This window comes from Mus musculus, chromosome X, assembly GCF_000001635.26.
Source record: "Mus musculus strain C57BL/6J chromosome X, GRCm38.p6 C57BL/6J".
Classification (NCBI taxonomy): Eukaryota; Metazoa; Chordata; class Mammalia; order Rodentia; family Muridae; genus Mus; species Mus musculus.
The window spans coordinates 85,723,321-85,736,975 of record NC_000086.7 but is presented as its reverse complement, the minus strand read 5'-3'; the positions used below and the strand labels follow the sequence as shown (position 1 = coordinate 85,736,975).

The 13,655-nt window shown below is 39.4% G+C and overlaps 1 protein-coding gene across 8 annotated transcripts in view; it reads left to right on the top strand.

Moving 5' to 3' along the window:
- The window catches only part of Gk (glycerol kinase), a 74,883-nt gene that overhangs the window by 39,844 nt on the left and 21,384 nt on the right, over nucleotides 1–13,655 (top strand). For all 8 annotated transcript variants that reach the window (NM_008194.3, NM_212444.2, NM_001331046.1 and 5 more), the window contains 3 exons: nucleotides 76–143; nucleotides 6,051–6,093; nucleotides 6,694–6,774. In NM_008194.3, the coding sequence (NP_032220.1) occupies nucleotides 76–143; nucleotides 6,051–6,093; nucleotides 6,694–6,774 (192 nt within the window). The remainder of the gene's footprint in view (nucleotides 1–75; nucleotides 144–6,050; nucleotides 6,094–6,693; nucleotides 6,775–13,655) is intronic.

The window sequence follows — 13,655 nt, the reverse complement described above, 5'->3', positions numbered from 1 at the left end:
ACTTATGGCTCTTCAGGAAAGGAAATTAGTAGTGTCTCAGTATTTTTTATTTTTCATTGTCATTTATAATTTTAGTGTTTGGGGGACCAGTCTGCTGCTTTGGTGGGACAAATGTGCTTCCAGGATGGACAGGCCAAAAACACGTGAGTTTAAGAGAACTGGCTTAAGAAACAAGGTTGTTTTGTTACTTCTATCTCCTGGTGCTTTAAAAGCTCGGCCAAAAGGCAACATGTTAGTCACTTCAGTATGGAGAGAGATACACATTGTGTTTACAATTCGTTTCTACCTTTCTCCCCCTTTGCCCCTTTTTCTCTCTGCCTTCAGTGTTATACAGCCCAGGATGGCCTGAAATCCCTGCTCTTTCTGACTCAATTACTGGATTGACAGTCCTATGCCAGGACAGCGGACACCTGGTTTTATGCCACACTGGGGATTGTACTCAGGACCTTATGCATGTCGGCTAGCATTCTGCCAAACCAACCATGTCCCCATCTCTGATTTTGTCTTTGATTTTTAATTGGTTTTGGTGTTTTTGAGATAGGACCTGACTCTAACCTACAGAATTTCAAACCAGGTAGCTGGAGACTGGCCACAAATTCCCTGAAAATTCCCCCATCACAGCATCCCAAGTTTCAGGGGTTTGTTTTGTTGTTTTACCCCAAGGCCATATTCTTTTCTTTTTTAAAAAAGTTAGGTAGATGGGATTGCTGGATGGGGATTGTCAAGAAATGGGGAAAAGCCATAATAAAGATAATTTTCAGTGTGTTATGCTGCTTAGGAACAGCAGGAATGAAAGAAAAGAAAACTTAATAATGTTTTTCTTCTATTCTTTTCTCTTAATTTGTTATTAAAAAGTGCCTACCCCATTTCATATAGTGAGTGGCAGAAACAATATGCTCCAAGAGCTGAAATAATAGTGACAATTAAAATACATGTTCAGACAATGGCTATTGTGTTGTATGTCCATATACTTGAGATATCCCTCAATCTACATTAATCCTATTATTTGAGAATCCTACTATTCCTATGTTATAAGTCAGATAACTAAGATTTGGAGAGAATAATTAATTCATGCAGTGTAATGAAGCTAGTTAGTCACAAGCATAATATTTGTACATCAATACATTGTGTTACTTAGTTGTGGCTCTAGACTTTGTTGTGGCTATGATTTACTGTTTGCCCTGTATAGAAAATATTTACATAAACTTACGATAAGACTATATCTTCCTGCACCCTTGTTTTATACTTTTAAAGTATTTTTTTGCTTTTTTAAACTTTTTAATATATTTATAGCTTTTAAAAAAGATTTATTTATTTATTTATTTATTTATCTATTTATTTTATGTGAGTACACTGTAGCTGTCTTCAGACATATCAGAAGAGGGCATAGAATCCTATTACAGATGGTTGTGAGCCACCATGTGGTTGCTGGGAATTGACCTCTAGAAGAGCAGCCAGTGCTCTTAACCACTAAGCCATCTCTCTAGCCCAGCTTTTTTCTTTTCTTCTTCTCTTATATATTACATCCTAGCTATGGTTTTCTCTTCTGCAGTCTCTCCCAGATCATCCGCTACCACCCCACCACCACCCCCATCTTGCTCTTCCTCCCCTCAGAGAAGAGCAGGCCTCCCAGGGACATCATCCAAACTCAGCTGGACAAGGCAACCCAGTAAAAGGAAAAGGGTCACCCAAGTAGGCAAAAGCGTCAGGGACAGTGTCTCTGTCTAATCTCCCCTCTCCCATGGTAGTATTCCCATAAGCACACCGAGCTACACATCCATAATTTGTATGCAAAGGGCCTAGGTCAGAGCCCTCCAAGCTTCCTGATCTCTCTGAAGCCCCAGGAGCCCTGGTCAGCTGATTCTGTGGGCCAGAAGATTGTATCCTTAATGGTTTTTGGTTTTTTGTTTTTGTTTGTTTGTTTGTTTGTTTGTTTGTTTAATGAGGATTTCCTAATTCTGTCATCAAGGATTTTTGTTAGCTGGTTTAGATTTGTTGTTTTGTTTTTGAAAGTTTGCTGTTTTGTTGTTTGGAGATAGGGCCTTGCTGTCTAGACCCTTTGCCTGGCCCTTGCACTGCATCTCGGCCTGCTGTGGAACTCATCATCTTTCTGCCTCAGTGTCCCAGGTGTTGAGATTATAGGCATGTGTCAGCACACCCTTCCAGGCACGGTCTCATGCATGTCAGTCTGTCCTTAGACTTACTGCGATACTCCCGTTCTTATCTCCCTAGTTCTGGGAAAATAATGATGGCATTGCAGGCACACACTACCATGCTGAGTTCATTATTTTTGACTTAGGCAATTAAGTTCATTTTCTACAAATAATGAAAGATTTAGCATCCCTAAAATAAATGTTATTATAATTCAGCAGGACCAGCCACCCTTATGTGAGAAGGGTGACCTTATTCAAATGAAAGTTGGTTTGGAAGAGGCTATATGAAAATTGTTTGTAGATTGTGGTGACCTCAGGTTATGAAGGAACACTTGTGTCAACATTAAGTGTGGAAACATTTTCTTTGAATCAGGGTTCCAGCAACCGAATCAGGAGTTACAGAAAACTAGGCTGGTTTTTTTCCCCTTTCCTCCTCTGCCAGGAACACTCATGCTAGTTAGATGCTATCTCTGTAAGTCCATTAGCTAGCACAGTGTACATATATAGTAGGGACCCAGTAAAATAGCTTTAATGTCCCTCTTTTCTGTTCCTCTCTCTCTTTGCCATGGTCTGCCAAATGTGTAAGTTATTAATTGAAGTTAGGTAATAATTATTTGAGTACCTATGACATAAGAAACATTGCAATAAATGTCATGGGCTTTTGAAGTAAGTCCAGAAAAATCACCCTAGACTTGATTCCCACAGTATAAAAAAAAAAAAAAAAACCATGATGTTTTCTAGAATGAGCAGTGCTGGAGAGTGCAACAGACACTTAATAAGGATACAACTAGGAAGATTTAGTATAGAGAATGAAGGGAACATTAGGATAGGAAAATGGTTGAAAATAAGACAACATGAGACCAGGGGCTCTGGCTTGTATTCCAGGCACTTGGCAGATAGTTTGTGCTAAGTGGTGAGTTCTATATCAGCCTGAGGTACTCAGCATTAAAAAAAAAAAACAAAACAAAAAAAAACAAAAAAAAAAACAGAGCTGTCAGGGTTGGTGGTATTTAGAGGAACAATATAGTGGCAGGAACATGTCTTGGCGAAATCCCCATCCTGGCAGGCAGGAGGAAGGATCAGAGGAGAGTAGATTGAGGACTTAGAATAACCGTCAAAGGCACACATCCAGTGGCATACATCCTCCAGCTAGGCCTCATCTCCCAAAGCATCCACAACATCCCAAAAGAGCCCCAGTAGCTGGAGAGCAAATGTTCCGATCGTGAGCCAATACGGGATATTTCATTCACACCATAAACATTGTGTAAAGCTGTAAATTCCAGGCCAAGACCTTTGTCTGTTTGTTTTTTTCCTTTTCTTCTTTTCTACTTGATAGGTAATGGATAACTTGTGAACATTTATGAGCTGCTGCTTAGGTGTGGCTGGAGTTGTCAGTTAATATGATGACAGTCTTGGGTCAGCGCAAGGAAAATCTAGAGGACAGGAACCTGTGGTATGAGCCATTATGCTCTAATACTACAGACTCCAAGGATGAGGACAGAAAGCGAGGCTACAGGGCTTCACATAGGGCACTGCAGAGAGCCAAGGGAGAATTAGTTGTAAGGTCTAGACCCAGGGACAGACAGAGGGTTAGGATTGCTTGGTGTAAGGAAAACGTCTATGTTTGTGGTACTGTAAAGTTATGTATTATATACACAAGGACATGCGAAGTGAGTTAAGCATAAGTGGTTGTATGTGTTTTGCCCACATGTATGTTTGCACAATACATGTGCTTGGTATACATGGAAGTCAAAGGAGAGCATCCACTAAGCTGGAAGTGGAGTTATAAGTGGTTGTGGGTTCTGGGAATAGAAACCTCATCCTCCAAGAAATCGCAACAAGTACTCTTAACTGCTGAGCTATCTCTCCAGCCCCTGTTGTCAGCTGTGTTGTCACAGGTCTTTAATCCTACCTAGCACTCCAGAGGCAGAGGCAGGAAGGTCTAGTATAGGAGCAAGACCTGTCGGGCAGGAAATCCAAGATTAGGGAGTGTCCTAGGGTTTTGTTGCTGTGAAGAGACACTGTGACCAGGACAACTCTTATGAAAAGAAAACATTTTCCTGGGGCGAGTTTATAGTTTCAGAGTTCCAAAGCCAGCCTAGTCAACATAACAAGTTCCAGGTCAACCAGGTCAATACAATCTAATAAAAAAAAAAGCATAAAATGTGCGTTGAAAATGTATTTCAGTAAACTACAACTCTTCTGTGAAAAGCCCTACATCCATACTCTCAGGCATGGTTTTATTTTCTTCTTGAGTGCCTTTCTTTGTACTTTTAATAAAATCCCAGCTCAGCTTCATTAAAAAAAAGAAAAGCTTGGAGAGATAATAAGTGATGGGGCAGGAAAGAGTACTGTAACTCATGTGCTTTAATTTGTAAATGCATTGCCTGGACTTAGTGTGTTTGACAAGTGTTTCTACAAACGTAAGTATTCAGTAATCCCATACCTCTTGGGTGTGTCACCTGTTCATTTAGCAAGCCAAAAATCCACTGAGAAAGAAATGGAATATTTTGAGATAAACCTTACTCATAATAATGTTATATGAAGAAAACATTTATCAGGGAAAAATGCATTTGGCTTATGTTTCTTGCCCAAGAACAATGTAGCCAATAGGATAACAGTAATAGATTCTTCCATCATCTTTCTGCCAGCATGGAGATGAGGCACTATTAGAATGTCACCAACACACTTAACACCATGGTTGTACAAGGCATAGGAGCAAGACTTGTGGAGCAGGGTTTCTAGGCTCAGGCGGTGCCTTACTTAGAGTTTCTATTGCTGTGGAGAGGCACCAAGACCATACCAACTCTTAATAAAAAAAATATTTAATTGAAGCCGTCTTATAGTTTCAGAGGTTTAGACCGTTATTGTCATGTTGGGAAGCATGGTGGCACACAGGCAGACATGGCACTGGCGAAGGAGCTGAGAATTCTATATCTGGATCTGTAGGCAACAGGAACAGAGAATGAGCCACTGGGCTTGGTTTGAGCTTCTGAAACCTCAAAGCCCACCTCCAGCAACACATTTCCTCTAATAAGGCCACACCTCCTAATAGTGCCACTCCTTGTGACCATGCATTCAAACATATGAGTCTATTGGCCCCGGGGGTTGCGGGGAGTGGGCGATTCCTATTTAAACTACCACAGGCAGAGTTAATTGTGGCTGGAGCAGCCTTGTTATCCCTGCCCACTTTAAAACTGTTTCTCTGTGACCCTTGCTAGTATCAGTTGGAGTTAGTAACTGATCTTCCATACACAAGTCAAAACTATTCATTGTTCAAGTGCTAGGCTTGGGGCTGTGTCCAAAGCTTATGCTGATAAGACTGCCGTGAAATTCAGTTCTTTCATATCAACTGTGCTGAGTTCTGATTTTGATTATCCCACCACTGTTGGCATATATGACCCTGCAGAGAGAATGAGGTCAGTGAGCCTTAAATAGCGTTTCCCTTATATGTCACTTTTGTCTTAGCTTTCGAGCTACCTTTCTGCTATTCCATGTTCTGCCTATCACCCTGCCAGAACCTAGTGGTGTTTCTCAGTCGACAGCTATTATTAGTGACAGAGCTAAGCTAGCCAACTCTATTGGTGAATGGCTATTAGTCATGGTGCTTCTCTAGTCATATTTTATAAACACAGCCTTGGCCGATGACTGACTTTAGTGCTAAATTCTATACCTGCATTTTCCCCACAAATTGCTCTCAGCATTTCCTCCTAGACTTACTTTTTAAATATTCTGAAAGAGGATTTAGTGTGTGATGTTTGTTAGCTTTCAGTACTTTTCAGGAATTGACTTTAGTTGCACTAAGTAAAATGTCAGTTCTGATCATTTGTAGAACTAAGGTTTTGCTATTTGCTTTTGATAAAGTTGTCAAGCTGCTCTTTCTGCCTCTACCTATAGGTATGGAACAGGGTGCTTCTTATTGTGCAACACGGGCCATAAGGTTGGTGTTTCTTTTGAATTCAGATTGATGGAAGTCTTCTTTACATGCTTATATATAATACTTGAATATAATTCATTATTAATTTGCTTTTGGGGCCTTCATCTTTTACTTATTCTTTATCTTGGTTTAACTTGGTTCAGTTGAAAAGATAGAAAAATCATAAAATTTGAGTGATTCTAATAAAAGGCCTTCTATGCTTTTTTAAATTCCGTATGTGTTCTTTTGATCATGTTAATGGAAAATATAGACTTAGTACCATGTCAGATTTTTCATGAAAATCCAGTTTGAAACAAAGAATGACGAGTCTGAGTGTGTTCTTATTACCAATGATTCACTTACTTTTAATCATTATTTTATTGATAGAATTATTATGAATAAACATCTATTTTAGCCAGGCATGGTGGCACATGCCTTTAATCCCAGAATTTGGGAGACAGAGGTGGGCAGATTAATGTGAGTTCAAGGCCAGCTTAGTCTAGTGAGTTCTAGGCTAACCAGTTTAACACAGTAAAACTTTGTGTCAAAAATAGCAACAAAAAAGTCTTTATACTATCCTTTACACTTTTCCACACTAAAAATCTTTGTTTTTCTTTCCTACAGTGTGTATTTTCTGAACATGGCCTCCTGACAACCGTAGCATATAAACTTGGCAGAGACAAACCTGTGTATTATGCGTTGGAAGTAAGTTCTTTTCAATCAGGACATGTTATAACATACATTCAAACAAAGTTCATGAAAATGACCATGCATTCTATGGGGAGAGGTGTTATTTTGAGACAGGATCTTGTATCCTTGGCTGGTCAAGAGCTCTGTATTGTCTTTCAAATTGGCCTTAAACTTATGGCAATTCTTCTCCCTCTGCAATTCCATAAGCAACCACACCTGGAACAATTACCATGGTTTCTAACATCTTTTCTCACACATTTTAATATATAGTACTCAAAAAATAGCCAAGTATTTTGGACTTTGATTGGGTAGAGAGAACCTTGGGTTAAACTAGGGGTCAAGGCTCCCATGAGACAAGATAGTAATCTCCTCCGTTGTGGGTACCAACTGATGTCACCTTGGGTATATTATTTACCTGTCCTATAAACCTAAAATTTTCTATCCTTAATGTCTAATGATGAGATTGTCAGACATTAGTGCTTCTGTCAGCTTAAAAATTTCTGTTAGTGACTAAAACTAAGCCCCAGGGTTCCATAGTGGAATCACTGGGCACAGAAAGGCAGAGCAACTCTTCTTCACTTATGTCTCCATTAGTATTGTGTTATATATGGATGTGGGAAACAAAGAGAGCTGACTTGTCCCATTTATCCTGAGAAGCATCTGTTTCAGATACATTTACAAATTGTAACAGGACCTCATTGGTCTAAAGCTGTAGTACAAGGTAGGTTTGTACAGAGCCATTAAAAGAGTTGGCACAGAGCTCAGTGATAGAGTACTTTGCCTAATATCCTCAAGGCGCTAGCTGAATCCTAGAATCAGGCTCCAGCACCGCAAAAAGAAAGAAAGAAAGAGCAAAATGTTCATGTAGAGTCACAGAAGCAATATTTCTTGTAAAAACAGGCATGTGTCTTGGGGTTGTGTGTATACAGTGAATTCTGGATCTTTTTAAATGGATTGTTTGGATCCATAGCATCTAGGAGGCCTCTATCACTGTGCACCTAATAGTGGAAGGATGGCCTGGTAACTTACTGGGGCTCATTTCTTAGAATGATGATAATTTAGTCAAGGGCTTTGACTGCTAGTCATAATTAAAACATTTTCTCCACTGTTAGGTCTACAGCGTGATAAACATTAGTCCAGTTTCTCTACCCCTTGCTATAAGCATTGCAGTCTCTCTTCCCAAACTGTGCCCCTTACTTCATAGCACTGATGGTTGAGCCTAGGGCCTTGAACCTGCTAGGCAAATGCCCTATGACTAAACTATATCCACAACAATCTCAACTCCTTTTCTTTACACAAAGGCATCTGTATATTAAAGTTATTTTAACACTTCTCAGAAATACCATGAACTCCTTTTCTCCTTTAGTCCCCAATTTGGAGACCACTCAGGATGGCATTGCTCATATAAAAAGAGGGATGTTTTGGGGGGTTACCAGTAATTGTAGCAGCATCTGTAGTACTAGTAATATGCTTTGTTTGACCTTGCATGAGAAACAGAATTTTAGGTATTTTAGATGTGGGGGGAAAGGCCTCTAGGGCAGGGTCACCTACCTTACTTCCAGTGTCACCCAATATGAAAAATTTCTCTTGTCTCCTTTTCAGTAAGAGCCTCCCTTCAAACATGTATTCAAGATAGAAATTCTGAGTCTTTTTTTAAAAATTTGAAACAGGGTCTTGTGTATCTCATGCAGGTCTAAAATGTGCTGTATAGCTAACGATGAATAACTTCTCTCCCTCCTGACTTTCCTTCCTGAATGATGGGATTATAGACATTACCACCACACTTACTTATAAATTGTTTCTTAGTAGCATCCCTAGAAATGGATCTAGGCCATCTGTTATATCTCCAAATACTAGGAGGCAGCTTTCAGTTTGTCTGAATTGTCCTCATCCAGTTTAAACTGCCTGGGTGAACTGGCCTCACTCATATGCTTGGTCATTTTGAACTTTCATTCCAAGTCACCCATCTTTCTAGAGAGAAAAGGATATTCTCCATGTACTCAACAGTGTGATTTGTGTTTCTCTTACCATAAACATTGCTCTGCTATTCTGGCCTGAAAATATATTTAATTTAGTTAAATAACTTCTTTATACTGTTGGTCCTTAGAGCATATGCTAAAATTTTCTTTCTCAAGCCAAGCTTGTTCCATTGTGTATTTGTACAAAACTGCACAGTTCATCTGATCTAGGCCATTACCCCCCCTCCAAGATAATAGTTATACGGGCCATTCTGCTATTATCCAAAGTATTTTTATTTGCCATAATATGCACATGCACACCCCCCAGGAAAGCCAGATTTTTAATACATCAGTAGATAGGATTCCCCCTTTATATCTTTACTGAAATGTTTTGACAGTATCTTAAAAACATTTTAAGAAATCAAAACAAACTAAAAATAGGAATAATATCAGATTGATAGAACTTGGTAAATTTGTACTAATTCTTTTTGTCAGTTTTCAACCCGTATAGTCTTAATGCCTTTACTTTGACAGATTGTTGGTAGGCATAGGAATCAAAACTATTACAGCTTTGCTTTCTGCCCTCTTTAAAAACTAAAACTACAGCTGCCTATCTTTACCCTTCTCGTCCCCATTCCTTTTTTTTGTGTGTTTGTTTTTGATTCTTGAGCTAAGATATCCCTGTATAGCATAGAAAGGCCTCCTGACTCTGCCTGCCAAGGGAAGGACTTGAAGCTGTTAACCTCCACAGCCAGGGTTTTGAGACTTCCTTCATTCTCCTGCTGATTTGAGAGTAGTATGGATTAGATTTTTGTCCAGCTTCTTTTTTTCTTTTTCTTTTTATTATTGGGTATTTATTTCATTAACATTTCCAATGCTATCCCACAAGTCCCCCACACCCTCCCCCACCCACTCTCCCACCCACCCACTCCCACCTCTTCGCCCTGGAGTTCCCCTATACTAAGGCATCTAAAGTCTGCAAGACCAATGGGCCTCTCTTTCCACGGATGGCCGACCAGGCCATCTTCCTATACATATGCAGCTAGAGACATGAGCTCTACAGGTACTGGTTAGTTCATATTGTTGTTCCACCTATAGGGATGCTGATCCCTTTAGCTCCTTCGGTGCTCTCTCTCTCCCTCCTCCATTGGGGGCCCTGTGATCCATCCAATAGCTGACTGTGGGCATCCACTTCTGTGTTTGCTAGGCCCCGGCATAGTCTCACAAGAGACAGCTATATCAGGGTCCTTTCAGCAAAATCTAGCTAGTGTATGCAATGGTGTCAGCGTTTGGAGGCTGATTATGGGATGGATCCCCGGGTATGGCAGTCTCTAGATGGCGCATCCTTTTGTCTCAGCTCCAAACTCTGTCTCTGTAGCTCCCTTCTTGGGTGCCTTGCTCCCAATTCTAAGAAGGGGCAAAGTATCCACACCTTGGTCTTTGTTCTTCCCGAGCTTCATGTGTTTCAAAAAATGTATCTTATGTCTTGGGTATTCTAAGTTTCTGGGCTAATATCCAATTATCAGTGAGTGAGTTAATATCCAATATAATGTGAGTTCTTTTGTGATTGAGTTACCTCACTCAGGATGATGCCCTCCAGGTCCATCCATTTGCCTAGGAATTTCATAAATTCATTTTTTTAATAGCTGAGTAGTACTCCATTGTGTAAATGTACCACATTTTCTGTATCCATTCCTCTGTTGAGGGGCATCTGGGTTCTTTCCAGCTTCTGGCTATTATAAATAAGGCTGCTATGAACATAGTGGAGCATGTGTCCTTCTTACCGGTTAAAACATCTTCTGGATATATGACCAGGAGAGGTATTACAGTAGTACTATGTCCAATTTTCTGAGGAACCACCAGAGTGGCTGTTCAAGCTTGCAATCCCACCAACAATGGAGGAGTGTTCCTCTTTCTCCATATCCTCGCCAGCATCTGCTGTCACCTGAATTTTTGATCTTAGCCATTCTGACTGGTGTGAGGTGGAATCTCAGGGTTGTTTTAATTTGCATTTCCCTGATGATTAAGGATGCTGAACATTTTTTCAGGTGCCTCTCAGCCATTCCGGATTCCTCAGGTGAAAATTCTTTGTTCAGCTCTGAGCCCCATTTTTTTAATGGGGTTATTTGATTTTCTGGAGTCCACCTTCTTGATTTCTTTATATATATTGGATATTGTCCCCTCTTTGATTTAGGATAGGTAAAGATCCTTTCCCAATCTGTTGTTGGCCTTTTTGTCTTATTGACGGTGTCTTTTGCCTAACAGAAGCTTTGCAATTTTATAAGATCCTATTTGTTGATTGTCTATCTTATAGCACAAGCCATTGCTGTTCTATTCAGGAATTTTTCCCCTGTGCCCATATCTTTGAGGCTTTTTCCCACTCCTCCTCTATAAGTTTCACTGTCTCTGGTTTTATGTGGAGTTCCTTAATCCACTTAGAATTGACCTTAGTACAGGGAGATAGGAATGGATCAATTCACATTCTTCTACATGATAACCGCCAGTTGTGCCAGCACCATTTGTTGAAAATGCTGTTTTTTTTTTCCACTGGATGGTTTTAGCTCCCTTGTCAAAGATCAAGTGACCATAGGTGTGTGGGTTCATTTTTGGGTCTTCAATTCTATTCCATTGGTCTACTTGTCTGTCGCTATACCAGTACCATGCAGTTTTTATCACAATTGCTCTGTAGTACAGCTTTAGGTCAGGCATGGTGATTCCACCAGAGGTTCTTTTATCCTTGAGAAGAGTTTTTGCTATCCTAGGTTTTTTGTTATTCCAGATGAATCTGCCGATTGCCCTTTCCAATTCGTTGAAGAATTGAGTTGGGATTTTGATGGGGATTGCATTGAATCCGTAGATTTCTTTTGGCAAGATAGCCATTTTTACTGTATTGATCCTGCCAATCCATGAGCATGGGAGATCTTTCCATCTTCTGAGATCGTCTTTAATTTCTTTCTTTAGAGACTTGAAGTTCTTATCATAGAGATCTTTCACTTCCTTGGTTAGTGTCACACCAAGGTATTTTATATTATTTAAAGAAGGGTGATATTTTATATTATTTGAAGAATATAATTTTATATTATTGAGAAGGGTGTTGTTTCCCTAATTTCTTTCTCAGCCTGTTTATCCTTTGTGTAGAGAAAGGCCATTGACTTGTTTGAGTTAATTTTATATCCAGCTACTTCATTGAAGCTGCTTATCAGGTTTAGGAGTTCTCTGGTGGAGTTTTTAGGGTCACTTATATATACTATCATATCATCTGCAAAAAGTGATATTTTGACTTCTTCCTTTCCAATTTGTATCCCCTTGATCTCCTTTTGTTGTCGAATTGCTCTGGCTAGGACTTCAAGTACAATGTTGAATAGGTAGTGAGAAAATGGGCAACCTTGTCTAGTCCCTGATTTTAGGGAGATTGCTTCCAACTTCAAACCATTTACTTTGATGTTGACTCCTGGTTTGCTGTAGATTGCTTTTATCATGTTTAGGTATGGGCCTTGAATTCCTGATCTTTCCAAGACTTTTATCATGAATGGGTATTGGATTTTATCAAATGCTTTCTTAGCATCTAACGAGATGATCATGTGGTTTTTGTCTTTGAGTTTGTTTATGTAATGGATTACGTTGATGGATTTCCATATTTAAAACCATCCCTGCATCCCTGGAATGAAACCTACTTGGTCAGGATGAATGATTGTTTTGATGTGTTCTTGGATTCGGTTAGTGAGAATTTTATTGAGTATTTTTGCATCGATATTCATAAGGGAAATTGGTCTGAAGTTCTCTATCTTTGTTGGGTCTTTCTGTGGTTTAGGTATCAGAGTAATTGTGGCTTCATAGAATGAGTTGGGTAGAGTACCTTCTACTTCTATTTTGTGGAATAATTTGTGAAGAACTGGGATTAGATCTTCTTTGAAAGTCTGATAGAACTCTGCACTAAACCCATCTGGTCCTGGGCTTTTTTTGGTTGGGAGACTATTAATGACTACTTCTATTTCTTTAGGGAATATAGGACTGTTTAGATCATTAACCTGATCCTGATTTAACTTTGGTACCTGGTATCTGTCTAGAAATTTGTCCATGTCATGCAGGTTCTGCAGTTTTCTTGAGTATAGCCTTTTGTAGAAGCATCTGATGATGTTTGGGATTTCTTCAGGATCTGTTGTTATGTCTCCCTTTTCATTTCTGATTTTTTAAAATTAGGATGATCTCCCTGTGCCCTTTAGTGAGTCTGGCTAAGGGTTTATCTATCTTGTTGATTTTCTCAGAGAACCAGCTCCTCGTTTGGTTGATTCTTTGAATAGTTCTTGTTTCCACTTGGTTGATTTCGCCCCTGAGTTTGATTATTTCCTGCAGTCTACTCCTCTTGGGTGAATTTGCTTCCCTTTGTTCTAGAGCTTTTACATGTGTTGTCAAGCTGCCAGTGTGTGCTCTCTCTAGTTTCTTTTTGGAGGCACTCAGAGCTATGAGTTTTCCTCTTAGAAATGCTTTCATTGTGTCCCATAAGTTTGGGTATGTTGTTGCTTCATTTTCATTAAACTCTAAAATGTCCTTTCTTTATTCCTTCCTTGACCGAGTTATCATTGAGAAGAGTGTTGTTCAGTTTGCACTTGAATGTTGGCTTTCTATTATTTATGTTGTTATTGAAGATCAGCCTTAGTCTATGGTGATCTGATAGGATACAGGGGATAATTTCAATATTTTTTAATATATTGAGGCCTGTTTTGTGACCAATTATATGGTCAATTTTGGAGAAGGTACCATGAGGTGCTGAGAAGAAGATATATCCTTTTTTAAGGATAATATATTCTGTAGATATCTGGTAGATCCATTTGTTTCATAACTTCTGTTAGTTTCATTGTGTCCCTGTTTAGTTTCTGTTTCCATGATCTGTCCATTGATGAAAGTGGTATATTGAAGTCCCCCACTATTATTGTGTGA